The 26,488-nt window shown below is 49.3% G+C and overlaps 11 protein-coding genes across 11 annotated transcripts, besides 7 other annotated features; all 11 read left to right on the top strand.

The window, feature by feature from the left end:
* Positions 1 to 9: 9 nt before the first annotated feature.
* TB927.1.940 (hypothetical protein, unlikely) lies at positions 10 to 546 on the top strand (the record flags this gene model as incomplete). Its single annotated transcript, XM_001218796.1, has 1 exon — positions 10 to 546. The coding sequence occupies one exon, from the start codon at positions 10 to 12 to the stop codon at positions 544 to 546; it is 537 nt and encodes a 178-aa protein (XP_001218797.1).
* Positions 547 to 866: 320 nt separating this feature from the next.
* TB927.1.930 (hypothetical protein, unlikely) lies at positions 867 to 1,208 on the top strand (the record flags this gene model as incomplete). The annotated part of the gene is made up of 1 exon (XM_001218795.1): positions 867 to 1,208. One exon carries the CDS (start codon positions 867 to 869, stop codon positions 1,206 to 1,208), a length of 342 nt encoding a protein of 113 aa, XP_001218796.1.
* A 584-nt stretch (positions 1,209 to 1,792) lies between these two features.
* On the top strand, positions 1,793 to 1,984 carry TB927.1.920 (hypothetical protein, unlikely; the record flags this gene model as incomplete). The annotated part of the gene is made up of 1 exon (XM_001218794.1): positions 1,793 to 1,984. One exon carries the CDS (start codon positions 1,793 to 1,795, stop codon positions 1,982 to 1,984), a length of 192 nt encoding a protein of 63 aa, XP_001218795.1.
* A 1,147-nt stretch (positions 1,985 to 3,131) lies between these two features.
* On the top strand, positions 3,132 to 3,329 carry TB927.1.910 (hypothetical protein, unlikely; the record flags this gene model as incomplete). The annotated part of the gene is made up of 1 exon (XM_001218793.1): positions 3,132 to 3,329. The coding sequence occupies one exon, from the start codon at positions 3,132 to 3,134 to the stop codon at positions 3,327 to 3,329; it is 198 nt and encodes a 65-aa protein (XP_001218794.1).
* Positions 3,330 to 4,760: 1,431 nt separating this feature from the next.
* Positions 4,761 to 5,069, top strand: TB927.1.900 (hypothetical protein, unlikely; the record flags this gene model as incomplete). The annotated part of the gene is made up of 1 exon (XM_001218792.1): positions 4,761 to 5,069. One exon carries the CDS (start codon positions 4,761 to 4,763, stop codon positions 5,067 to 5,069), a length of 309 nt encoding a protein of 102 aa, XP_001218793.1.
* Positions 5,070 to 7,136: 2,067 nt separating this feature from the next.
* TB927.1.890 (hypothetical protein, conserved) lies at positions 7,137 to 7,907 on the top strand (the record flags this gene model as incomplete). The annotated part of the gene is made up of 1 exon (XM_001218791.1): positions 7,137 to 7,907. The coding sequence occupies one exon, from the start codon at positions 7,137 to 7,139 to the stop codon at positions 7,905 to 7,907; it is 771 nt and encodes a 256-aa protein (XP_001218792.1).
* Positions 7,197 to 7,265: a sequence feature (1 probable transmembrane helix predicted for Tb927.1.890 by TMHMM2.0 at aa 21-43).
* Positions 7,908 to 8,151: 244 nt separating the features above from the next.
* On the top strand, positions 8,152 to 21,954 carry TB927.1.880 (hypothetical protein, conserved; the record flags this gene model as incomplete). Its single annotated transcript, XM_001218790.1, has 1 exon — positions 8,152 to 21,954. The coding sequence occupies one exon, from the start codon at positions 8,152 to 8,154 to the stop codon at positions 21,952 to 21,954; it is 13,803 nt and encodes a 4,600-aa protein (XP_001218791.1).
* On the top strand, positions 22,758 to 23,786 carry TB927.1.870 (deoxyhypusine synthase, putative; the record flags this gene model as incomplete). Its single annotated transcript, XM_001218789.1, has 1 exon — positions 22,758 to 23,786. One exon carries the CDS (start codon positions 22,758 to 22,760, stop codon positions 23,784 to 23,786), a length of 1,029 nt encoding a protein of 342 aa, XP_001218790.1.
* Positions 24,271 to 24,328: a sequence feature (Signal peptide predicted for Tb927.1.860 by SignalP 2.0 HMM (Signal peptide probabilty 0.999, signal anchor probability 0.001) with cleavage site probability 0.770 between residues 18 and 19).
* On the top strand, positions 24,271 to 25,077 carry TB927.1.860 (hypothetical protein, conserved; the record flags this gene model as incomplete). The annotated part of the gene is made up of 1 exon (XM_001218788.1): positions 24,271 to 25,077. The coding sequence occupies one exon, from the start codon at positions 24,271 to 24,273 to the stop codon at positions 25,075 to 25,077; it is 807 nt and encodes a 268-aa protein (XP_001218789.1).
* Positions 24,289 to 24,357: a sequence feature (1 probable transmembrane helix predicted for Tb927.1.860 by TMHMM2.0 at aa 7-29).
* A 225-nt stretch (positions 25,078 to 25,302) lies between the features above and the next one.
* Positions 25,303 to 25,396: a sequence feature (Signal peptide predicted for Tb927.1.850 by SignalP 2.0 HMM (Signal peptide probabilty 0.619, signal anchor probability 0.048) with cleavage site probability 0.442 between residues 30 and 31).
* TB927.1.850 (hypothetical protein, unlikely) lies at positions 25,303 to 25,578 on the top strand (the record flags this gene model as incomplete). Its single annotated transcript, XM_001218787.1, has 1 exon — positions 25,303 to 25,578. The coding sequence occupies one exon, from the start codon at positions 25,303 to 25,305 to the stop codon at positions 25,576 to 25,578; it is 276 nt and encodes a 91-aa protein (XP_001218788.1).
* A 16-nt stretch (positions 25,579 to 25,594) lies between these two features.
* Positions 25,595 to 25,724: a sequence feature (Signal peptide predicted for Tb927.1.840 by SignalP 2.0 HMM (Signal peptide probabilty 0.940, signal anchor probability 0.040) with cleavage site probability 0.728 between residues 42 and 43).
* Positions 25,595 to 26,314, top strand: TB927.1.840 (hypothetical protein, conserved; the record flags this gene model as incomplete). Its single annotated transcript, XM_001218786.1, has 1 exon — positions 25,595 to 26,314. The coding sequence occupies one exon, from the start codon at positions 25,595 to 25,597 to the stop codon at positions 26,312 to 26,314; it is 720 nt and encodes a 239-aa protein (XP_001218787.1).
* Positions 25,679 to 25,747: a sequence feature (2 probable transmembrane helices predicted for Tb927.1.840 by TMHMM2.0 at aa 29-51 and 162-181).
* Positions 26,078 to 26,137: a sequence feature (2 probable transmembrane helices predicted for Tb927.1.840 by TMHMM2.0 at aa 29-51 and 162-181).
* Positions 26,315 to 26,488: the final 174 nt, after the last annotated feature.

Below are 26,488 nucleotides of genomic sequence, written 5' to 3'. Positions count from 1 at the left end.
CGCAAAGTGATGTTGATACGAACCCTAAGCCCTTCCCGCGTGCCAGAAACCGGAATGCTGTTGGGTTATCTCCACCGAACTGTACGTCAACCGTTGATTCACCAGTTGGGGAAAAAGGTTGCCCTCCGCCCCCGCAGGGGGCAGTTTGGCTCCATCCACCCATCACAAGAGCAACCGGCTGCCGGCTGTGACTCAAAGAGACGAGGAATGTCCATCCTCTTTCTTGAACACACGGCGATAGTACTTACGTTGCGGCGTTTCGCCGCAAAAACTTATCCGCACGTCACGGCACACAGTGCAGTTTCCCCGTCCCACATTCACATCCGGCCGCTTCCCTGCGCCCCAAAAAAGTTATCGCGGGACGACCGGACGACACCTACCCCTTGGTGTGCGCTAAGCCCGTCCCCTCAGTTGACGACAGAGATTCTGCACTTTATTGGCACGCGCTTGGTATCTGCAACGACAAAAAACGTGGTGGGGAACCCCCACCGCAATATTCATCAAAAAAAAAAAAAAGCTGGCGTTGTACGCGACACAACTTGCTAATGGAACTACCCTGTTGCAAACCGAGTGCCACGGGCCACTAAGGACAATGAACGCCACACAACGTTATTTACTGTTTTGGTGTGTGCCGCAACTCCGAAGAGCCACCAATTTCACTGCAAATATCCTTAAGAGAATCATATCCGTGGAAACACGATAACTTGGGGAAGCCGAAACTCATCACACAGGAGAAACTTGGAAATACTAAGGACTAGAGAAATACCCACAGCCGTACCGACGCACAGCTGCAACAGTCATTCATGATGGACCGCCCGCCGCAGCCCGGTGGGTAGAACAATATCGGGGACCCTTGTTCCGTGACAATGGGGTTGGCCAAAATGGAGAATGAGACGGATGCTTCCGCAAGTAATATTGAGCGGAAACGCCCTGCAGCACAGAGGCGAACGTCTTTATATGGCGGTGCTCGACTCCAACGGTGTCAAGAGAAACGTTACAAAATGAGTATATCCAATAAAAACGGCCTGAAACGTCAGCGGCCGAGTTTAGTACAGTGCTTCCAGGCAGCGACCGCCGGATTTGGAAACAGAACAACGAGGCAACACCATTCCACGCACCAGTTAGTGATGGCCTGCGCCACGATGCCATCAAAACGCTACAAACACGTACTGCGGGTATACCGAAGGGTAAAAACACTACTGGAATAAGATAATGGAAAAGGGTTAGTTCCTGTTGAAAACGAACAGCATAAATTCGTGCTAAGACTCTTGAGAACCCCCAGTAGTTCCTAATTCCCAACCCTTCTTGACGACAAACTTGGTGTGAGAATCACATCGCACCGGGGGAGAAGATGCGCAATTACTCCATAACTCTGAATATATCTGAAGGGTTAAATCCTGTCCCGCCTCCTCCCCGTACCACACTCACCATCTCAAAGGTGATAGAGAGAGAAAACTGCGAGAACATATGACGACCGAAGAGCCGCTGAATGTCCCAGAAGCTTCGGAACGTCTTCGGCCTCTTATTTGTCTATTCCGAAACCCTTCACAGAGTGGATCCCAACAAGATTATACAAGAGATTCGCGAAACTAGTGTGAAAAATTCGCTCATCTTCCAACAGACATTCGTTCTTGTATGATAATCGAGAGAGGCCCACTTAGATGAATCACTCCCCCAGCAAGAGCACTTCAGTTGATAACGCACACAGCCAAAAACTGTAGTGAGTCCCCTTTGTAACTAACGTCTGAAGATACAGGCTCCAACCTCAACACAACTTTCTTTAAACAACAAAATGATGAGAAGGAAGAGAGAAGAATCTGCAGAAGGGAAGGAACGCTGTGGTTACGATGGTTATCCTTCGAACCCTCAGCAGTCAGCTGCGAAAAAGCAGGGTTTGCACCTTTTGGGGGGGCATTTTACGGGCGGCCTGACAACTGCGATCAGTGAAGCCCATCAAGGTGAAAGCACAAGTTCAAAACAATAGGGGCTAACGGCCTAACCGATGAATGACACCTTCGAGCGTGCGAATGGAGTATGTGAAACACCGCGGCCGTGATTTCTGGGGCTGAAAACGGTTCCTTCGTAGCGACAAGGCCAGAGGAGCGATGCGGCCCACTCGTTCCACCTCAGGGTTGTACAAACGAAGTGTTCTCAGGAATAAACCTCTCATAGTTCTCTACCCTCTGCTGGTATAAGCGCGGTTGCGAACGTACAAGTTAAGGGGGGTATCATCGAAACGACTGTTTGACTGGGCCGTGAAACAAAGGTGTGGCGAAGGATGAGCGGCATACCACTGTTGTGCGAATGTTTTGTAGGCGCGGAGTTGGTTACCTATAAATGTTAAAAGCCAATTGTGGAACACCCGTAGTGACCGTGGGATGGCTACGTTGTCAAGGTCACCCTATCCTAATGAGATCTGTCACTCTTGTCGTCTGGTAAAAGGGCGAGGAGAACTGCGATGACCCCACCCCGTGCAAGGCAGACGCACTACGTCTGACCAAAAGAGCGCGCACACGAGCTTCTCAAGTGAGTACGCTGAGGGATGATGCATAAGATGAAAAGAGTGGAAAAGCGTACAACTGATCACCATCAGAGTTGTGGTTATGACTCACATGGGGAGGCGCACGCTCTTTCACAGATCCCGCGCATTTGACAGAGAGAGCATGACCGGGGAATGTGGGGAAACCGATATGTTGATGCCCCGTTACGAATAAAAGAGTGTTGCAATGAATACTAGGTTCAAAATGTCTGAGAAAATGAATCATAGAGTGGGGAAATGGCACTTACCAACTTCACAGCATGTTTCGTTGCTTTAAATATAAGCCTTGCATGCGTAGGACTCGGTATTCTGTGTTGTCAAATGGGGAAAGTGATGCCTGGACTCGCTGGTAGGAATATGTTGATATCGGTGCAGTGCGCCCCCGACTCCCGTGCTCAGAGTTAAGCGAAATCACTTCCAAGATGGCCGACAAGGGGAACGATCCACCACCAATGTAACCTGAGTGTATTACTCATATTTACTGTATATTTCACGGAAGTGGAGAAATCGGGGACGTGCTTACTATAGCACAGTCAATGAAACCAACACGAGCTGGAGACCTCCTTTCTGTCGTTTTCCCTTTTACATGTAGATGGAAGCATGCGACACCTATAGAAGAGATTTCTTCCGCCTTGGTTTCGCATGGCCGCAACGAAACACTTCAGGTGTCATCGTTGGGTGGCAAAGTGCAAGAGCAGGGATACGAAACGGGGGGGAGGTTGAAGTTAAAACAAAGCGTTTGTGGGGTTGCACCTCTCCACGTGTCGTGAGGACGTTCAAAGCAGAATAAGCTCCGCTCCTGTGGGAGAGGCGGTGGTACTCCGCAATGTGCTAAGAATAAATCTGGTTTTATCCGAGGTGGGCGACAATGAAGTATGCGGTAAGGAAACGCTATTTACGAGACTGCACGACAAAAATAAGATCGACAAGCCGCTTCTCAGGTGAGTAGGAGCATCGAGGAACCCCCCCCCCCCCCAGCAGTGCATATGCACAAAATTGTTCAATAGGTCTCATCGTTCCAACGAACAGGCGAGCAAATCTGAAGGGGTGCACGTACCGAGTGCGTGCGTGATACAAAATGAGAGGGATGAAGGACAGACTGCTGACAGAGATCGAATCTATAGAACCTAACGCCCCTTGCGGCCAAAAACGCATTACAGTATGACATGGGACGGGAGGCGCCAACCACTCAGGTATGGTGGAATTAAGTGGACCGATGTGATAACAGTGTGGAGTAGATGCATAGAAAAGAACAATTGCCGTCACAGAGAGACAGAAACGACAACTATGTGAGTTTCCTTTGAGTGGAAGATGGCCCGCACCAACCGTCGCAAATCTTTCAAATACGGGAAATGAAGAACGTAATGATAGGGCGTTGTATTGAGAACGTGAGTCTCTGGCACCAGTGAGATGGGTAACGGGGGCGGTGGGATGGGAAACACATGGTAGCAAGCTGTCGTGGCGTGTAAAAAAAAAAAACAGAGTAGGCTGTGATCGCCACGGTGTAAATGGCGTCGGTGTTACAGGAGCAGTGAGGCGAGGGCTTGAGGGGGTTAAGTGCTAAAAATGGAGACCTGCGCAAAATTAGAATTTGAACCCAACGACAAATAAATACAGGCGTCAACTTCAGCCGGCATGTGTACCAAATTCAGCGGAAGCCGAGTAGCATCGGGTGCGAAGAAAAAACAAATATATTTACCGTGGTGCCGGTGTCCTCCTATTCGTCATAAAAAGGGAACACCAACACTACGAGGAACATAAGCACGGTTCTCGGCGAAATTTTTGGGGGCGGAGAAGGGTTACAAAGGATATGCGTGTACCCGACTTCGTGTGGAAGGGGCAGAACCAAGATGAATCACAGCGATTGCAACGAAAATAGAGGTTCACCGGTGTCTTGGCGACAGCAATGCTGCGGTAGTGGTGGCGCTAAAGGGTGACTATAGCGCGATCGTAGTTTGCATTGTGTGATTACGGGCAACAACTAGCCCGAAAGCAGGGCGGTGGAATGACAATGAAGTTAAATGGGTCGTCGGTGGGAAGTTTAACAACCTGGCGTGTAAGAGGGCGCTCTTGGCAAGGACGATGGCGATGTGCAGCAGCTTTAAGCCTGCGCTTGATCCCATAGTGCCGTTGAAAGAATTATTGGCGGTGGCATGGGGTGCCTTGTCCACGGAGGGTAGTTCAACCGAACAGGAACGAGGTGCTATGGGTGAGAAGGCTCATGGATGGAGGGGGGAGGGTTGCAGGAACTGGGGTGCAGTTGAAGCCGGCTACCGTACATGGCTCGGTGGAGTGTGTCGAGTTTGATAAACTTAGCGGGAGCTCGAACCTATTCGCGCTGCAGACGATGCCAGTGTACTTTGGGGCCAGTCGCGTTCCGTGGCGGCTGCTCGATGTTGGGGTCAAGGAGCGGAAGCCGGCGTCGGAGTCCGGCAGTGCAGGGGCTGCGATGTGGCTTGCGTTGGTGAGATTTCCTCCACGAGGTGCATGTCCGATGCCTGCGGCCATGGGGGGATGGGGAGTGAGATGAGAGGAGTGCCCGCCGCGAATTAAAATGTTGGGTGGTAGGTACGGTTTGGTACCACTCGAGCCCGACGGGTTCTAGATTCTGAGGGAGAAACACGGATCGGTAAGCTCGAGGAGGAAGGTGCTCAGTGGCGAGATGGAACTGAAGTTACCTCCAGCACTTTTAGGAAAGAGAAAGAAAGGGTGAGGAGTCGTGGAGAGGCTGGCATCCGCCATCGTTGAGAAATACCCCAACCAAGAAGACGGGTTCGTTGGTCCTCCTGCTCCGCCGAGGTGTGATCTAGTTGACTGCAGTTTAGATAATACCTGATTTCTTAGCTGTGTAGACTGAAATAGCGTCTTTTGTGTCCGTGGAAGCCATATTTTTGTGGCACCTCCATCGGAAGAGAACAGGAACCTGTACGACTACGGTGGGTGAGCCAGCAGGATGATCCAAGGAGAGCTTTGGATCGACCACCAGCACGTGACAGCTGAATGGGGGTGCGGAAGCGGACTTAAGGTTGTTCTACCCGGTTCCATGGTGTGGTGTTGCACTGTGGGCGTTTCTCTAGGGGGTCTGTCTTAAAGGTTTGTGTATTGTTTCTGGGAGATGTGTTCCTGGTTTCGGTGCCCTTGAGAGTGTTTGGTGCTGCCTCTGGAGATTGCTTTTCTCGTTAAATGGCTCGAAACTAGACGAATCAAAGGAGGACAGCTTCCCGCGCCCTTTGCTGAACATCGGTAACTGTATATGTTCCCGGGCTTTCCCCACTACTAACGTATTTTTACGCTGTGATCTGCATTCCCCCTTTAGTGATAATAAATACTCAGCGGGTTTTTTTATTGGCATGTGTGACCGCAGGTAGTGTGTGGACCATGCCGAGGGTCGCTATCGGATCTTCTGACGTCGCGTAGGTTGTACACTTTCTCTTTGTTTCTGTATGTGAAGTGGGATTGCAACTGCTGTGTTGAGAAGTTGGTGCGATATATGTACGTGGTTCGCCGTTTTAACGTTTTTTGTATGATCTGCTGGTCAGTGCGAGAAAGGAGCAAATGTTATTCGAGTCGTTACATATGGTGTTACCTCGTGTTAATGCGAAAGTTTGGACCGCTCGAGGGGGAGAGAAGAGGCGGGGGGTAATAATATTCCTTACTGATGTCACCGGTTGACGGGCCCCATCAGTCTTTTCAGCTCTTTATTGCTGCTTTTGCCGGTTATAGCTACTTCGAAAAGCAGACCACCATCCCGAATGAACTTTTTTCTAGTGTAAATATCACATTTTTGCTTGTTTCTGCTTTCGTAAGTGTCATTGAGGAGCGTAAATCTCCCGGTGCATCTACCCCCATCTGTTTTTTTGTCGTATCAAGTGCGGATAAATTGTTGAACTCGCCGCGAAAAAGCATAGGCGTGTGCTAGTGATCATTGGAGTGACAGAAATGACAGTGTCGTAGAGACGTTTTACCGGACGTTAGATTCCCGTAGAAGTCCTCAGCGTTTCTGTTTTTTTTTTAAATAAAGCAAGAGGGAGATCAATGCGTTACGTTACTACCGTGATAGCTGCTAGTGGAAAGTTTGTTTTCTTTCGCTTCTTTTGCCTCGTAGTTTGTATGAATGGTAATTGCGTAATGAAATGATGCCACCTAGATCTGACCGGTGCACGGCGTCTTGTAACCACGAGCCGCGCTGAAGCATGAAAATTGTTGTTATTTTGAGTGATATGTTTAGTGTTTCTTTATGACGATGAAAATTAAATTCATTTTACTATTTTGGAGTGGAAGTCTACACTATCTACCGATCCATCAGTGCGTGTACGTGTGAGATTGTTTGTTAGATCACCCCGCGGATGCGCTGAATACAGACTTTCCGTAGAAATGGCAACCGGACCTGGTTGTACCTATTTCAGCGTTCTTTTCCCACCACAAATGTCTTGTATTTGCTGGGGTATACCAGTTGTTCTTTTGTTTCCCCCCATTTATACGGTATGGGGCTGCATCTGTATTTTGGCCTGTTATTTATGTATTCAAAGCTCACTTCTTACTGTATATCTTTTCCTATTTTCCCCATTGAAGTTCTTTAAGCCTTTGGGATGGTTGGATGAATCGGACAGTTGCAATCTGTGGCCAGAGGTCTCTTGCTCGTTTTAAGTACGCGGCTGTTACGGGGCTTTTGACCTTGAAAGTACCCCAAGGTGCCTTATTTAATATGCTCGTTGCCGCTATTGGTTTCCTTGAAGGGTTTGATGCGCATGGTTTGTCTTTTTCTGTTGATGTCCCTGACGGAGCGTTCTGCAAGACGAGGCCTATTGGTTGTTGTTATACAGAAGTATCGCGTGTTTCCTCACTACCAAAGCTGATGCCGACGGAGCAGACAAGCGCATCCACCAGGAACCGTTATTCGATGAATGCAAAGACATGTGAATCACAACCACCACACAGCGTTGAGAACATTCCATTTCGCGTATTCATCGACGTTGCTGACGGACCCCTCGCTGGTGAGGAATTTTTGTACGATAAGTTGAAAACTGTGAGCTGCCCGTGCATATCCATGAAGGTGATGGCCGTTTTCTTTGCAGCTGGTGTGACAGCGCCAAAAGAAATTATGTTACCGTTTTTTGATCGCGTTGCCACTCATGACAAAACAACAGCGATGAATCTTGCGTCCTTTCTCGAATACGAAATGAATATATCGAGTTATGTAAGGTTTCTGAAAAGTGGCCAAACTAAGCAACACTATCCAAATCGTTCCAAGCTGGAGGAAATAATGAAATTTGCTGCACGAAGTAATTGTGGTGAAACACAAATTGCTTCCCAAAGAGGTGGGCCAACAAGGAGTAGCCGGTTGCAGCGTACACGCGAAAGGAAGTAGATGCCCTTTCGCACATGTTGCCAATAGTATATGTTTTTTTTTGATGTGTGGACATGCCAAATGCAGGAGCTGAGATCCAGTATTTCTGAATATCATGTTCTGTCTAACTCCGTTCTATTCCTCCCCCTTTTAAAAAAGAAACTAATGCTGAGAATGATGGAGGATTTTTGTAACGCAGACTCGTCATTTTGAGCCTGACATAACTTACTCTTCTCACCCCTTTTTGACGTTCACTTAATTTGAAATGTACATGCTTGGTTGGCAGACAATGATCTTGACGGCCGTGAGCGAACAGAACCTCAGAAACCTTAAGGTAACTCTTGACACATCACGGGCTGTTCTCGTTCAAGGTGAGGTTGGGTGTGGTAAGAGTTTTTTTGTTAAGGCCTTAGCGGAAGAATGTGGTGCGTACAGTACAATGATTCAGATAAACGTCGACGATTCGTTTGATAGCAGGGACTTGCTTGGGAAGTTCTCAGCAACAGATGTGCCCGGAGCGTTCGAATGGGTACCAGGTCCTCTGACTACTGCGGTAGCAAATGGTCTGTGGATTCTAATGGAAGATATCGATCTAGCATCGTTCGATGTTTTTTCAGTTTTACTTTCTCTTCTTGAGGAGTCTACACTATTTTTGCCGGATAAAAATAAACGCATCAATGCCCATCCGAATTTCAGAATTATTGCCACCCAGCAGTTGCGATCTGTTGGTGACACTTTTACGACGCGTAAGAGTAACTCCGTACCCTTTGGTGAACTTTGGGGGGTTACGGTATTAAAAAGTTTGCCCCCTGAGGAGATTTGTGTTGTCGCAACGTCGTTGTACTCCGTTCCGAGAAGCGTAGTTTCTGCACTGACGACCCTTCCGTCTCGTTTGTTTGGCACTTCACTAGTGACCCTTCGGTCGTTACTTAAGTGGTGCAAACGAGTGAGCAGGAGGCTTCCCAACACCAACCTCTCCAACGAATTTATTTCATCCACAATTCGTGAGATGATGTTTCGTGAAGCATACGACTGTATGTTGGCAGGCTTCCCAAAATGTGATGAATTGATCCGCATCATCAATATTATGGCTGAATGTGTAGGTATTTTGCCGAATGTTGCCGATTCGCTTGCTTACCAGAGCAAACCGGAAATGCGATCGGGAGCGGAGTACTTTACCGTTGGTCGAGTTACACTGCCCCTGTATGGTTGCCTGAGTGGCGATCTAAAAACTACTGCGGTATTTGCAGCCACCAAACATTCCATGTCTCTCTTGGAACGGATAGCAGCCGCTGTTGATGCACAGGAGAATGTCCTTTTGACAGGTGAAACTGGAGTTGGAAAAACATTTGTCGTTCAGTATCTTGCCGACAAGGTTGGTCAAAAGCTGATTGTTCACAATCTTGACCAACAAACCGATACAAGTGATTTCATGGGAGGTTGGAAACCACTCGACGTGGGTGTTGCTGTGAGGAACGCGTATCAGGATTTTGTGGATCTTTTTTCGCAATGTTTTAACGCTTCTCGAAATGCAGAATTTCTCAGCGCAGTCCAGATGTCAATGAAAAAGTGCTCGTGGCTCGTCGTCGTCAGACAAATTCTTAAGGGATGCAGCTCGTTTAAGTTGAAGAATATTCAACACCCTTTCTCAACTGAACTCCAGGAGCGATGGCTTAATCTCGAGAATGTAACCCAGGATTTGTTGGCGACACTTCACACCACGAGGAATACATTTGCCTTTCGTTTTGAAGAAGGGTCTTTGACCAGGGCATGGAGAGAGGGTTACTGGATCCTCTTAGATGAGGTGAATCTTGCGTCTACCGAGATACTGGAAAGAGTTTCGGCTGTCTTAGGGGATGTTGATGCGTTATATCTGACAGATAAGGTTGGAAGCGAACCAATTAAGAGGCACAAAAATTTTCACGTTTTTGCAAACATGAACCCCCCTACTGACGTCGGTAAGAAGGATATTCCGCCATCGCTGCGCTCCAAATTTACCGAGATATATGTTAGTGAGCCTTTTGAGCAGGGTGATATTAGCATTGTGGTTAGTGAGTTTATTGGCCACTTGGCAACGGATTGCAAGATTCAAGAGGTGACTTCGTTTTTCCTAGAGTATGTTGGAAAGGCCAAATCGGCTTTATGTTCTTTGGATGGCGGGACGAAGCCACCCACAGTTAGTTTGAGGACTTTGACACGTGCTCTTACTTATGTGCGGAAAGCCACATCGCAGTATGGGTTTGCCCTCGCTTTGTTTGACGGTTTAATGTTGGGATTTGCAACTCCTCTGGAGCGGCAGTTTCACTCTATTGTTGAACAATTAATTAAGAAACATGTATTTGGCAATGGAGAGCCACCGCGACCGACCCTGCCGCGTTGCCCTTCTGGGGGACGTTTTGTGGCGTATGAGCACATTTGGTTACCTGTTGGATCGGAGGAGCCTCGCAAGGATGAGTCCTTTATTTTAACACCTAGTGTTAAAGGGCACTTGTTGAACGTCGCTCGAGCAGTGTTCGCGGATCGGCCGGTACTGTTAGAGGGTCCAACATCATCCGGGAAAAGCTCCATGGTGAAGTACCTTGCCGAGTTTACGGGGCACAAGTTCATCAGAATAAATAACCACGAGAGTACGGAAATTCAGGAATATGTGGGTCACTACATTTCGGATGAACGCGGTAAACTCCGCTTTGTAGACGGTATTTTAGTTGACGCCGTGCGCAATGGGTATTGGATTATGTTAGACGAACTGAATCTTGCCCCCACTGAAGTCCTGGAGGCCCTCAATCGCTTACTTGATGATAACCATGAACTTTTTGTCGCAGACACTCAAGAAACAATAAAACCTCATCCACATCTGCGCATATTTGCCACTCAGAACCCAGCAGGTGTGTACGGGGGCCGCAAGCTCTTATCAAGAGCGTTTCGTAATCGATTTTTGGAAATCACCGTCGATGATATACCCAACACAGAGCTGTGCACCATTCTTTGTCAACGGTACTCTCTTAGTCCGAGTTTTGCCGAAAAAATGGTGGAGGTCATGACCACTCTTCAAATACGACGTCAGGGTTCTCGGGTATTTGCAGGTCGTCACGGTTTCGTGACTCCGCGGGATCTTTTTCGTTGGGCTGAGCGGTGCCCTGGGACATATCAGGAAATGGCAGAACATGGGTTTCTCTTGTTGGTAGAGCGTTGCCGGAAGACTGAGGAGCGCCAGATCGTTAAGGATGTTATTGAGTCGATCACAAAAACTGAGCTCAACGAAGGTGACATTTATTCACCACATCATTGGCCGTACGTTGCCGAACACTACAAGCATGTGGAAAGTCGTGTGGCGGAGGAATTCGGTATCGTGTGGACTGAGTCCATGTTGCGTTTATTTACTGTGGTAGGTATTTGTCTTTTTCACCGAGAACCTGTGTTGTTGGTGGGGGAGACGGGAAGCAGCAAGACAACAGTCTGCCAAGTTTGGGCAGCAATTTTGCAACGTCGGCTTAGTATTGTCAACTGTCATCAGCATAGTGAAGCTGCTGACTTTCTTGGGAGCCTTCGACCTGCTCTTCCAAATCAGCAAAGCAGCGCAATTTTTCAATGGCGAAATGGCCCGCTGGTTGAATGCATGCTAAAAGGAGGGGTATTTGTTTTGGACGAAATCTCCCTTGCTGAGGATAGCGTCCTTGAGAGGTTGAATAGTGTCCTTGAACCGGGTCGAACAGTAACCCTTGCTGAAAAGAGCACAGCAGATGTCATTTTCGCCCATGAGGACTTTCGCATTCTTGCAACAATGAACCCTGGTGGAGATTTTGGAAAGCGCGAGCTGTCGCCCGCTCTTCGAAACAGGTTTACTGAAATTTATGTCAGACCAACAGTGGAGCGTGAAGAGGTGACCCTTATTCTTTCCAAGCGGTTGAATCAAAATCTTTCGCACTGGGCGGCGCATATGGCCTCACTACTGTGTGATGCAGCGAGCGTATGTTCAGTTGCAGGGGTGCCGCAGCACATAAGCATTCGCGACATAATTGGCTGGGTTAGTTTCATGAATGCTGCCGATGGTCATTGTGACGAACAAGTGTCGTTTGTCCATGGTCTTGACGCCGTCATTCTCGACGGTGTCGGTGTGGGCACTGGGCAATCTGACATGGGAACACACGGTTTGCGTGAGGCACTCATAGCGAAAGTGAGGGAAGTTTGTAAAGTGAGCAGTGATTGTCTGCGTGAGCCCTTCTGGGAGCTCTTCGACACACTGGAGGAACCGACGTTACCTCCTGAGATGAAGGGGCGTTTTTTCTTCGGCGCGCCCTCTACCAGTCGAAACCTATCCAAACTCGTTCGCGCGGGCATTATGCGCCGTGCAATTCTGCTGGAAGGAAGCCCTGGTGTTGGTAAGACAAGTATCGTCGAAGCACTGGGGTGTGCCCTGCGGAAACATGTTGTCCGTGTCAACTTGAGCGAGCAAACCGATATAATGGATCTTTTCGGCACGTTTTTACCATGTCCCTCCTCTGGAGACTCCGGCGGTCCGCAATTTTCGTGGTCAGACGGCGTTCTCCTACATGCGCTTAAGAATGGGTGGTGGGTGATCCTGGACGAACTGAATCTCGCAAGTCAATCTGTCCTGGAAGGCCTCAACGCCCTTCTCGATCATCGCTCTACGGTTTTCATTCCGGAGTTGGGTGAGGAGTTTCAGGCTGCAGATGGTTTTCGTGTTTTTGCTTGTCAAAACCCTCTAGCAGAAGGAGGTGGGAGAAAGGGTCTCCCTCGCAGCTTCCTAAACAGGTTCACAAGGGTAAGAATCGAGCCTTTTGACGTTGAAGACCTTATGCGTATTGTTGTTGCCGTCGCTCCTGGTATCGGTGAGGCAACCCTCTGCAAGATGGTGGGCTTCGTAGATGAACTCCACCGAGAGGTGGTCGTTCGCCGTGCGTTTGGTGTTCGCGGGAGTCCTTGGGAGTTCAACTTGCGTGACATCTTACGCTGGGCCAAGTTGATGGAAGCATACGGCGTGATGGACATGCCGTGTGAGTTTGTCGACATGCTCTTCACACAACGTATGCGCACTGACACTGACCGGAAGAGAACAGTTGAGTTGGTTGAGAAGATATTTGGGAGTTCCGCTATGTGTGGCCTCACGTTTCAGGAATCCCACTTTCTCATCGCAAATGATGCAGTGCACTTTGGGTCTCGGTTCCTGACACGCAGAGTGCAGGGATCAAATCCTTTCATTGATACCGCGTACAACTCTTTGATGCTTCTCCCTTCTCAGGCGGGGGTTGTTCGCTCATTGCTTACATGTGCCGAGCAGAATCAACTCTGCATATTGGCGGGCCCGACCGGCGCCGGTAAAACATTTTGCATTCGAGCCGCAGCGGCACTCGCGGGAGCGCGGTTGCTAACCTTCTCTATGAACGCCAGTTGTGACACTGTTGACCTGCTGGGCGGTTTTGATCAGGTGGAGGGTAAACAGGGACAATTCGAGTGGAGCGATTCGTTGATTTTGGAGGCCATGCAAAGTGGTCATTGGCTTGTTCTTGACAACGTTAATTACTGCAATGCCAGCGTGCTGGATCGACTCAACCCACTTGTTGAGCCTAACGGTATGCTTTCTGTGAATGAACAGGGACTTGTTGACGGCCAAGTTCGTGTCGTGCGACCTCACCCGAATTTTCGTCTCTTCATGACCCTCGATCCTAAGTATGGTGAGGTGTCGAGGGCTATGAGAAACCGAGCGGTTGAAATCTATGTCCATCCAGTGGAAATACCTTCACTGGAGAGTCTCGCGATTAGCGGAGCAAGTACGTCATGCCGAAGCGTAGAGCACCTTGAGATGTTAAACCGCTACCACCGTGAGTTTCTGCGCAGTCTGTTCAGCGCTGATTCTGCCTTGCCTATGTCTACTCAGCTTTCAGACGCTCTAGCTTCAGGTACGCCTAACACTTTTACCCTAGTGAAGACTGCTTCAATGCTTTCAGCGGCAAGCAACCTGGAGGACCTCAAGATGTTTATTCGTCACAAATACATTGACAACCGTTGTGGACATTGGAATGTTCGAAAGGATGAGGTGGCCACGAATTTGGATATGCTTGTGGCCGCAGGGGAGTCAGATGCATGCAGGTGTTTTCCCTCCGTAGCAGATCTTCTGAGCGCCCTTTCCGTGACTGGAAGCAGTGAGGGTAGTGGATCGGCCCTAGAAAGCGTAGAAGAAGCGCTAGTACGCATTCGTGTCCTTCGCAGTGGGTTGGCTCTAAGGGCTCAGTTAACCGCCGAGGGAAGTCACCAAAAATGTCATTCTCTATCAGATCTAGTGCTTTATTTTGTGCTTGATCAATGTGCCGACGGTGTTCTGAGCCATATTTTGTTTGAATCCCGGAGACAATTACTTTGTTGGACCATTGGGGATGCTCTGTCTGAACAGGGCATGAATGATGTGCTTTCGCTTATATCTCTGCAGCCCACAACTGATGCCGCTGCCCACCTAGATTCCATCTGGTGCTCCTCCGCACCGGTGTTGGGGCCACACGCGTCGTCACTAAAAGCCCTTCGTGACGCTAACATTTTTATCTCAGACTCGCCGGTGGTCAACAACTCTTTTAACCGAGTGCTTTCCGCGATGGGAAAGGTAGTCGAGGTGCTTTCTTCTCCGTCTCTTCAGCAACGGATCTTTCGGCTACTGGGGCCACTGGCGCGTTTGGTGTGTTCGTCGTTCCCTCAATATCAAATTAATGTGGACAACTACGTTTCGCTGCTGACGAACGTATTACTTATTCGTTCTGTGATAAAGAAGCAGTTGGGCTCAACCGCCGACATCTTTTTTGGCGCCGTAGATGAATTTTTATCGTCATTGCGCAATTATCTTGGACTTCCATTTCAGCTCGTGTTGGAGGGGTTGAACATTCGAAAACGCATCGTTCGCCCTCATATAACGACAGCGGAAGAGCGAGCGGCGCTGGTTGCATGGAAGGCATCGGCTACCAGCGCGTTACATGAAAAGCACGAATGTTTGCTGAAATCTCTCTGGGACAGTGCAATATTTCGGGCTGAATTCTCACTGGTTCTTCGGGCACAACAGTTGAGGGCGAACTGCTCTGTGCCTGTTGCGAAACGTCTGCAGTGCGAGGTTCTCGAGTTTGTTAATATTTACTGTACGAAGTTGCGCGTTGTACCACAGCTCAATGTGACCCTGTGGCGGGAGGTAACAACCATACCGCTTGTTGTGGAACGTGATGCTGCCGCTCTATCTTCACTGGTGCCCCTACTTACAACTAACTTCTTATCGCGGTACGGGTTGAACGGTGGGCGTCACATTCTTTGTGGGTCTTGGACAAGTCTTGCTAGCGACGCACTTGACTATGCCGCAGAGGTGTCGGTCGCAGCAATCGACTCAAAGAGTAATCCCCATGTGCGTGCTCTTGATAACCTGTTGGAGTTTTGCCGTGTGCTGCCTATGCCGAAGGTGGACCCATTTGAAGAATGGGAGGCAAACTGTCTGACTGATGCTCTATCTCTACTGGAGATGTGCCAAGTCCCGCATCGTGCTCTGAACACGAATGGGTTTTCAGTTCCGGAAGAACCCTCCACTGCCATGTTAGTTCAATTACTAAGCAAACTGCGCACTCTCCTAGCCGAAACTCAAGGAAATCCACTTATTGATGCCTTGCGTCCGGTGCTATCAATGATAGTGCACAGCAATGATTTCACTCCGGATGATTCCCTGCGTCGCATAGCTCTTGTTGGGGTGTTGCGGTGCCGAATGCTCGTTCCAAGAACACCAATTGACCCCATGTACAAGTGGCTAGTAAAGAGAGAAGTCGCAAGGAATGAGCTGGTATATTTCTCGCGCTTAGATGCGGCGTTTAGTTGGTCAGAAGAATTATCAATGAGAGGCAGTTGTAGTCGGCAGAGGTTGCTTCTGCAGGGGTTGCAAGCAGAGGAGGAAGCTCACCTGGCAAGGGCGTTAGAGAAGGTCGTCGTGAGGCCCGACTCGACGGGCGCGAAATTCGCACAACTTGTGGATTTGCTTCATCAGACGTGCAGTTCCATGCTGAGCGATAGTCGGCTGGAGGTGGTGGTCGCGCAGCGAAGGTCAGAAACTGCCGCTGCGCGGAAAGCATGGAGTGAAGTCGTTTATCAGCAGTTCATCGATGTGTTGGATAATTATGGAGGGTACGAAGACGTGACTCTCACCGTCTCGGAACCAGCACTTTCGGCAACGTTGGCTGCATACATCGGCTACTATATGCAAACTCGGCCAGTTCGGAAGTCTATGATTTTTAGCGTGCCAGATGCCGTGCGGATGATGCATTTTCCATCAACCAGTATTAATTCACCGGTATTGCCTTCTTCCGGGTCGCAGTCGTTACAACAACGCCTCGCGTATCTTGATTCTTGCCTGCTGCTCGTTCAGTGCACTCCAGCCCGAGTGATCAAGCGCGACTTTGTTGAAAAGCTTTTCGATTCATACCGCGAGCTGTACCGTGCGGTTGAGGAACTTGAGGCCAAAGAACGTAGCGAGCAGGAGTTATCAGTGCTCTACAAGGAAAAGGCTGTTATTATCGAAGGCGATGATGAAGCGCACATGGGTTTGTTGAAACAACTTTTTCCTAGTTACGAAGAGGAGTTTATTCGTGCCCGCGACGCCGAGGACGATAAGATGGAAGATGCCACAAATGACGAAGTTGATTTAAATCCTGCTCCGAAGCCAGAGGTGTCTGCGTTGTCGACGGGCCGTCATGCCCGCTTAATGTTGTCGGGGCCACAAGGTGCAAAGTACATGCAGCGGCTACTTGACACGCACTATCACTTCTTTGAAAGTCTGCTTGAGCTTAACGACGGTGGTGCTTTCTGCGGCGACAGGCATTTGGAGGCATTCAAAGGCGTTTTTGACGTTGTTTCCAAGGAGCTGCGCGGCTGGGGATGCAGTGGTGTTTATGAGGATGGGTCGCTTGTGCGTGCAGAGGACGAACAAATGATGGCCGGCGGATTCGCCGCCCGGGCAACATTGTTGTCGAAGTGTCTCTTTTCCAGTGAGACACCCCTCAGTGAAGCAAAAGCCATCAAGTTTAATATTTTCACGGACCCCGCACCATCCGAGCTCCGGGCTTTCAATCCTTCCTTACTAAGCCTCATGCAGGCCATCACAGAGCTAAGCGCCGCTTATCCAGACACGCCTTCACTTCGTCGCTGCTCCCGCATTGCCACTTGCTTGGCAGCACTACCGGTGTTAACCACACCGTTGATGAAGGTTATGACGGGGTGTGAAATTCTTCTGAGAGAATGTTACGAATGGGAACGCAATGCCTCCCGTGATACGTCCATAATGGATCATATGACACATCTGTCCACGTTTGTGTTGCGCTGGCGGAGGCTCGAATTGCATTGCTGGGGACAGGTGTTTGCGGCGAAACGAGAAGAGTGGGAACTGAAAGTTGGTAAGGTATGGTTCAGCCTATGTGATCTTACCGGCGTCCAGCAACCAATTCCAATGGAAGAGCTACAGGACCGTTATGCCAAGTTCTTTCACTACTGCATGGACTTCATGTGGGGCGCCCGTTGTGGTGATTTCCATGCCCGCCTGCGGTTGCTGAAGGCTTTTGCGTTTCATCTTGCCGCTGCGGGGAGGCGCTCATCGTTTCCCCTTGCAAACGCCTCGTGTCACCTGACGGATTTCTTTACTCAGTACTCACAGTTAGTGGAGCAGAAGCTGCGGATTGCGCTTTCACCCATCGAGGAGGATATGGAGGAATTTACTCGCATTATGCGCTGGGAGGACTCTACCTATTATGCGGTCCGTGCCACTGCTGAAAAATCTCATCTAAAAATGGGTCGCGGTCTCGCATCACTTGAAGACGTGCTGCGGATGCCCGTGCTGCAGATCATATCGACGGAGGAGCAACGATGTGAGGATGACCAGGCCATGGGGTTCACCCTGGCTTCACTGCAGCTGGAGGAAAAGAACGGGAAGAAAAATAAGAAGCAGGGTGCCCAAGGCGCTGTGGATATAGGTCTGAAGAGATCGCGCATGGGTAGAATAAATGCCAAGGCGAAAACTGCGGTTTCGGGGTGTGAAGCCCCTCCGGGAGGCGAAGATGCTGACTCTGCCGAAGGAAAACTTCCTGGTTACATGTCGGAGGGTGTAGAGTTCCTTAAATTCGCTGCTAACGAAATCATTGAGCGTGTTAACGCTCTGCAGGCGCGCAGTGTTCCACAAAACCAAAAGTTACGCGCCTTGAAGACGCTGTTTACCGTCATGGAAGAGAAGGGTGTGCCGCATACGCACGCTCTGCAGGTTTCCGGTTGGGAGGAGTTGTTTGCTACAAGTAGTGCTCTCCTTCCTTGTCGTAATATTCACAAACACCTTGTCGCTAGCAAGCGGATTGAGGAAGCTGCGCAGGAATATTACCGTGGTGTACGCTGGCTCCAGCGCATGCGCGACGCGGAAAAGCATCCTCACAAAGATCTCAGCGACGCCCAAGTGAAACGCGGAGCGGGTACTGCCGAATCGCTGTTCGCCGTTGCCGTTCAAGAAGCAGAATTGATAGGTAATTTTTGCGAAGTGCACCAGCAGATTGCTCTACTGCGTGATTTTATCAGCACATGCGAGGACCGCGCGGTGCCAACAGGTGCTGAACAGCTGCACGCTTCAATGGAAATGTGTGTACAACTTCAGAGTTTCGTGTACGATGTTCGTTGGATGTTACAAGAGCATATCTTTGATTTAGAGGGCTCACGTTCCACCATAGACGAGCTGTACTGCTTGACGGAGGAGCTGTGGAAATTATGTTGTACAACTGAAGGCCAGCGGCGCGCGGAAATACCCATTGCAGACGCCATCATGGAGCAATATGGTGCTCTCTACGGTCGTGTCCGTTTAGTGTGTTCACGGCTCTGCAGCACGGGTGTTGGCTGTGTGGATAGTGCATCCTCCAAGTTATGCGAATCACTGGACTTACTAGGTGAGTCCATCAATTGTGCTGTGACGGCATCGATGCCGACCAGGGCAGTGTCTGCCAAGCGAAACCGTACGGAGGTGGGCGCGCAATGGGAAGGAAAAGTCACAGTGATGGTTGAGAGCTTAGAGAGCGCGTTCGCGAAGAATGATGGTCTTACTGACTTTTTTGCATCTTCTCCAGGGCACCAACAGAAGGAGGAAAACTCCACAGGTGGTGGGGGGACAGACCTGGTTTACAGAAGGTACGCTGAAACCGTTGGCAAGCTGCTTGCAGAAGCTCGGACTGCACATTCGTCGCTTCACACACTGCTTCACGACGAAACCCACGACCGTAAAATATCTTCGGCAGCTCGAACTCAACTATTGTCGCGACTTGACGTGTGCGTGGAGCATGTGGGTCTCCTTCTTCAGGGGGCTACTCGGGCGTTATTGGCACAGTCTCACCTAACTCTCGTAGTCTCGCGACTGCTGTGTATTCTTTTTCGAAAAGGTTTTTGCAAGTCGGAAGAGGAGGAGGAGGAGGATGGGGACGGTGACGGCGAAAGCGGAGATGGCAATCAACTTGATGGTACGGGTATGGACGACGGCCAAGGTGAGAAAGATGTGACAGACCAGATCGAGAACGAAGACCAACTCATGAGTGCAAAGGACAAGAATGATGAGGAGCAGGAGGAGAAACAACAGGATAAGGGCGACGGGTCTAGTGATGGTGAGGACAACGCTGCTGATGTGGAAACGGATTTCGCTGCTCCAAAGGAACGGCGCGACGATGATGACGAGGAGGACGAGGATGACGGTGATGAGAGCGAGAGAGAAATGGGAAGTGTCGATGGCGAAGAAGTACAGGAGCGGAAACGTATGAAAAAGGAAACGAACGAAGGGAATGATCTGGATAGCGATGATGGAGGTAACGCAGATGATGTTCCGGAGGACGAACTCGCCAACGAAGAGGAGAGCATAGATGGCAATGAGGGTGATCAGGAAACGGCAAACTTCGAAAACCGCGAGGCGGCAATACGTGAGGCCGAAGAGCAGCAGCAAGGTGAGGACCATGATCTTGCAGCTGATGTACTTGAAGGTGGCGAAAATGATAGCCATGACGGAGGGGATGGTGACGGGGAGAGCAATACCTGCAGTGATGAGGGGGAGCGTGAGGGAAGTGAAGGTGATGACGACGACAACGCTGGAGATAGCGACGATGAGGCTCATAACGGGAGCGGTGAGGCTTCCTCGGTTTTATCAGACAATGCACGGGACATAGAGGGCGAAGACAATGGGAAGGACGACAACGAGGGCGAAGGAACATGTGATTCTGGCGATTTTTGTGAAGACAAGGAGGACGACTGGGCTGATGAGAATGTTTACAATGGCGGTCAGCAGGATGAACACGCCGGTGAAGAGGCGACTGAAGAACGAGAGAAGGAGAGTAAAAAGCGTCCTCGTGCCGCACAGCAAGAGGCGGGCACCACGGAGGAGCAACAACCGGGGGAGGAAGAACAACAGGACGAAGCCGGCCGAAACTGGAAGCGGCAAAATCGGGATGAACGAACCCAGCACCGTGATAACGCCGAGCGACACAACACGTCACGTAATCCGTACAGAGCAATAAAGGAAGCCGTCGAGCGCCACCAGCGAAGTGTTCAACAGCTTAACCTTAACAAGCGTGTTGAGGTCAAGAAACATAGGGAAGCTGATAACCAACAACAAAACGAACAACAGAGTAACCGGAAGGAAGTTGTCGACGAATTTGAGTTCGATGAAGAGGGAGAGGAGGAGGGCATGGCCGCAACGGATGAGAAACCAGTTGTTCCTACGGAGGCTACTAACAACCTTCCGGAACAGAGGGAAGTCGCCGACCCCTTCAGCGAAAGTGGTACCTCTGAAGAACTTGACGAAGGTAATGATGAGGACACGCCGCCGCGGCACCGAAAACATGCAGTAGAAGTCAGCGTAGACACGGAAAGTAGTGAAGAAGAGGGTGACGAGGAGGATGCAGAGAAGAAAAAGGCGAGGCGACATGTTAAAGTTGCGTCGAAAATCAGAAATGATAATGAAGAGGAAGAGGACAGTTTCGACGACGACGACAAGACGGCAGATTCAACCGGCGGCGGGGAGTACGACAAGTTGTGCCGTGGAAGAGAACTTTGGCAGGAGCAAACAGCAGCAGTTCACACCCTTTCTCACCAACTCTGTGAGCAGTTACGTCTTATACTTAGTCCGACGGTCGCTGACAAGTTACAAGGTGACTACAAAACCGGTAAGCGGCTCAATATGAAACGCATCATTCCGTATATAGCTTCACAGTTTAAGAAAGATCGAATATGGCTACGCCGCACGAAACCGAATAAACGCAGTTACCAAATCCTTGTTGCCCTTGATGACTCGTTGAGCATGCAATGCAATAATGCCGGAATAATGTCCTGTCGCGCCGTTGCTCTTATCGCCGAGGCCCTTCAGCAGCTTGAAGTAGGTGAACTGGGGATTGCGTGTTTCGGAAAAGAGACGCGCATTGTACACGAGATGCATGAACCCTTCGTAGCCGAGAGCGGTCCGCGTGCATTTAGCGAAATCACTTTTGCGCAGAAATCAACAAACCTTAAATTGCTCCTTGAAACGACGTTGGACTACCTTGATGATGCACGGAGGCGTATGAATGGACAAATTCGCTCCAGCACTCAGCGCCTTCAGCAGATGATGTTCATCATTAGTGATGGGCAAATCACGGAAGATCGTATGGAACTGAGAAAGCTGCTCATGCGTGCAGAAGAAAATCACCAGATGGTTGTCTTTGTCCTTCTGGATGTCAAGGCTTCAGGAGGTGAAAACGATAACAATGGGGCCGCGCCACTCGCTCCTATTTCAGCCAAAGAACTCGCGGGGATGACTCCTGCCCAGAGGATGCGTCGACTGAAAGCAGAGCGTGACTCGAGGCTGCAGCGCGTGAAATCAAACTCCGTGCTCGACATGCAGCTTGTGGAATTCAGGGATGGCAGTGTCGTGCGGCGGTCCTACATGGAAGAATTTCCATTTCCACACTATCTCATCGTGAGGGAACTTGAGACTCTTCCAAGTGCTATTGCAGATGCTCTTCGTCAGTGGTTTGAATTGTTGAATGTGCAGCATTAGCGGTGTGGTTGATAGTGGCCACGGAGACTGGTACTTTTACTGACTCGGTCACTCGGGTAGGGTGACGACGGTCAAGTGGTAGGGAGTACAGAATATGTTGTGGATGCACGACTATATATTTACCTTTTCACGTGTTTTAAGTGGTTTGTGTTTATTATTGAAAGGAAACGTGAGGGCAGAAAGAATAATCGTGCCTAAGTTCATGGATAAAGGCACGGTGCCTTGGTTGAAGTTGTCTGGCATTAAGTAGGGCGAGACGCACGCATTTTCGTTTAAGCGATCAGTTAACTAAAAGAGAGGGATAAAGCGGATAGGGATTCTTAAAGAATAAATGAAACGTTTTTATAAAATCTTAAGAGGGAAGTTGGTGCAGCTGCTCATTTACAGTGTTGCATACGTTTGTACATGCGGTCCATTGCATCTCCGCCCGCTTTTCCTGTGTTTGTTTACGTAAGTTGAGCACGTGCATGTTGTCAAAGCGGCAGGCCAGGGGCCATACGACACGTGATCCTCCCCCTTTTTTTTCTGCATTTCATTATTGCTCTTTCTTTTTTTTGCTGTTTCGTGACTCCTGGTTGAAGCAGTGTCTACAACGCCATAGGGGGGGGGGTGGTGTGCCGAGCTGTTTGTAGGGCGGTTGGAACGTTTGCAATAGGAGATCGGAAGCAGGAGGGTGATAGCAGTTATAGCCTTTACGGACCATCTTAAGTGAGAAATCCAACTTCAATTCTGCATCCGTTCTTTGAGGTACAAAAAACAAAAAGAGTGCGCACGGTGCCTTGGCAGTTGCTGTCGTGCGGTTCATGTCAGGTGTACCTTTTCCTTCACGGGTTATTGGGGATTTGGACTATAGCAACCTTCTCAACATTGGGCAGGAAGAAGCAATTCGGTGCGTATTAAATGCATACCCAAACATCGGGTTAGAAGCCACAAACTTGGGGCGTGCGAGGCGCATAGTGCAGCGCGCTTTGAACGACAACGGAATGGACGGCAACAAAGTAATGCTCGCTTACACCTCCAATCTCATATCTAGTGGCCTTCGGGATACTTTTGCCTGCCTTGCTCGCGAGAATCGTATCGGTGCCGTGGTTACTACAGCTGGTGGTGTTGAGGAGGATGTTATCAAGTGCTTGGGAGACACGTTGGTTGGGGACTTTGCTCTGAATGATCACGCGTTGCGAAACAACGGTTTGAACCGTGTGGGGAACCTTCTTGTGCCCAATGACAATTACCGAAATTTCGAGGATTTTTTTGTTCCTCTCCTTAGAAGACTTCATGAACAGCAACGTGATTCACGATGGACAACTAAGACGACTCCTTCCCAGATCATCGCTGAGATTGGGGCCGCCCTTGAGAGCGTACGGCCTAACGACTGCGGTTCGAGTTTAATTTACTGGTGTTATCGCAATGATATCCCCGTGTTTTCTCCTGCCTTTACAGACGGATCAATGGGGGACATGATTTACTTTTATAACTATTCGCGGAAGGGACTTGTTGTTGATCCGGTGCCTGATGTCAGGCGTTTACGGCAATTGGGATGCAAAAGCACCAATGTCGGGCGGATTACGTGTATTGTGCTTGGGGCCGGGTTGCCGAAGCATCATCTCCTACGAAATGTGCAGGCAGATGCTGTTGTGTATGTTACAACAGGCAGTGATGCAGATGGTTGCGAAAGCTCGTGTAATGTTATGGCTGATCGCGCCAATGGCTTATTGTCACCAAATTGTGATGTGGTGCGTGTGCATGGTGATGCGACCATCATATCCCCACTGCTCCTGTTACGGTCGAGCGACGGAAAAGAAAAAGTTGGTGTGAGGGAGGATGGGAACTAGGCTTTGAATGTGGGTCTTAACTCTTGATGGAAACCTGACAATCATTATTATGTGGTCGTGCAGCACTAGTCATGTGCGGTTCCTGTTCCCATTACATCCGCTGTAGCGCGCTCTTCACACGTCGCATTATTTCACTATGGGGATAAGCTCCAAGGCAGCTAAAAGGCTTAAGGAATTCTCTTTTTTATTAAAAGAAAAATAAACAAAATTCCTTACATCCTCGAGCGTTTGGATGTGGTTTCATAAGTGTGCTCTTATGTGTCATTTTTTTTACTTTATCACTTAATGAATTGTTTCTTGAACGTTTTCTTACTCGTATGTGCTTGTGCCCTTCAATATATATATATGAAAAGAAGAGGGTAGTTATTTCCCTTGGGCTCAAAGGGAAGCGGTTGTAAGCGAAGCCGATTCGAAAGTCGGGTAAGTCAGGTACCTCATTTTCCCTTTCACAATAAAGTGTGAAGGAAGAGGAGCTAAGGAAATCATGTTGGGGCTGAAGGCGATAGTGTTCTTTGCTGTGTTGTGCTTTGTTTCTGCAGAGTACTGTTGTGGAATTACGCAATCCTACATTCTTCAGCGGAGGATCGATGGGACCAACGATTGGAGAATCGTAAGTACATTCAATATATCGCGTCATTCGGTTGACTCTCTGGTTAAACTGAAGCACAGTTCACCACAAGGAGACAATGATCTAACAGCGGTAGAGAAGGACGCGCTGGTAAAGGCTGAACATGTCTTCTACCGTGTCACCCGTGGAGGTGATGATACGGACGCGGGTGCTGTTGCCGTTGCCTTGTCGCCATGCACTATTGTGCGTGGGTTCGAGGCTTTGGATCCGCGCACGGTCCTCTTACATGAAACTTTGGCTGTGGCCGTAGGTACCAACGTGTCGGTTGTGGGGTTACAAGTGACGAGCACGACTAATGCATTTCATGCCAAAATGCTTGATGGTGACGAATGCGACCTCACTGTGCTTTTGCTCTTCCCGCAGGTGAAGATGCGCCTCAAGTTGGGTTTACTGGTTGCGAGCGCACCGCTTACCACTCCGAATTACACCGAACTTGCCGAGTACACAAATCACCTTTCCAAGGAGGGTTCCTCTCAAAAGAAAGGAACAAAAAAGAGCAAGAAACGCTCAAGCGATGCGCAAAATCCACTCTCGCAGGAACAGGAGCAGGACGATGCTGAGGATGAGGAGGACAAACGTTCCTTCGTGGAGAGGTACTGGATATACTTCGTAGTGCCATTTGCCGTCTCGTTACTTCAGGGCATTTTCGCGCCTAAGCAGTGATACAGGAGGGCGCGGGGGAGAGAGGGGATTATGTGTGTGCATTTGTGTGGTGCATTGTGCGGCGTTTAGTATTCCCGTACTTTTACTTATACGTATAGTCACTCGTGATGGAAAAGAACAGGAAAAGAAGTAAAAAAGGAGGACTAGCAAAACTCACGGCACGTACAAACTCCTGTGGCGGAAAGCAAAAGAAACACATGAGGTAAGGAAAAGAGGAGGTTTCTAATGGGCACGATGGAAGAGGAGATGGGGGGGGGTGTCTCTTCCTTTATGATTTCTCTTTTATGTGTGTGGGAAGCTGCAGAGTGTAGGGCAAGAAGAAATCACCCAATCCAGGAGAAAGTGATACGTCATGTTCTCTTGCTGCAATTATTTAAGGCATTATTGCGGCAACGGGGATCTCGCGTTGAATTGCCCATTTCTTATTTTGGTTCTCGTTCCACGAATTGTTTAGGGACAAACTGGGAGCAGCATTACATCTCATCTTTTCCACGTGGTTAACGTCGTTATTATTATCATGATACATCATGTAAGTGTCCTCTCCTTGAGTTGCGCACAAGGGTATTGGTGGTCATATCTGCGGCGCCTTTTAAAATTTGTCTTTGCTGTTCTTCCTTCCTTAACCCCAAGTGTCGTTAGTGCTGCGCAGCCCTTTATTTTTATTTTTTTGACAATGCGCCGGATGTGTGTGCATTTGTGCAGGGCCGCAGCGGCAGCGGCCAGCGTAGGGAGTTCCAACAAATCTGACCCAATAGAGGAGAAGAAGCAAAAGGCGGATAACATCTTCACCATTCGCCGCTCCCCCGCTAGTTTGTACGAAAGTACGATGCACAGCAACACACTATCGGACCACCCACTGACTCACCGGGCTCGCCGGAATGAACTCGCTTATCGCAAACGTAGATTGACTGAACGTGGAAACTATGAACAGGCTGCTGAAGCTGAAGCTGAGGCCGAGCGACGGGATCGAGAGGGTCGAGGAGGTGCAGAAACACGCGAATATTACAGCGCCATATGTTTTGTAGTGCTCGGATACCTGACAGCTCATGGTGTTGTTTTTAAGAGGTTTTACCCACAAGATTTGCAGTTGAACTACTCGCCTGACCGTGGCTATTCGGATGAAGTTGCTGCAAGGCGGAAGGAACTAGCCGCCATAAACGAAATGGTGGGAGTTTCTGTACTGGAAAGTGTATACAGCAAGGAGAAGGCCAAAATCAAAAGTGAAATTGACGCTTAAGGGGAGGGGGTGGGTGGGTGACAGGGCGGTGCGTTATTGTTTGGAGGGTCGTGTGGTTGTGTATAGTTTTCTCTACTGCTACGCTCGGGTTTTGTTTTTTATTTATTACTTCCCCCCTCTAATTACCCGGTACCGTTATTACTGCATCTACATTAGTCTGTAAAACCGCTTCAG

This window comes from Trypanosoma brucei, chromosome 1 (assembly GCF_000002445.2).
Source record: "Trypanosoma brucei brucei TREU927 chromosome 1, complete sequence".
Classification (NCBI taxonomy): domain Eukaryota; phylum Euglenozoa; class Kinetoplastea; order Trypanosomatida; family Trypanosomatidae; genus Trypanosoma; species Trypanosoma brucei.
Note: the sequence above shows the minus strand (reverse complement) of the source record. Positions and strands in the feature narration are given on the sequence as shown.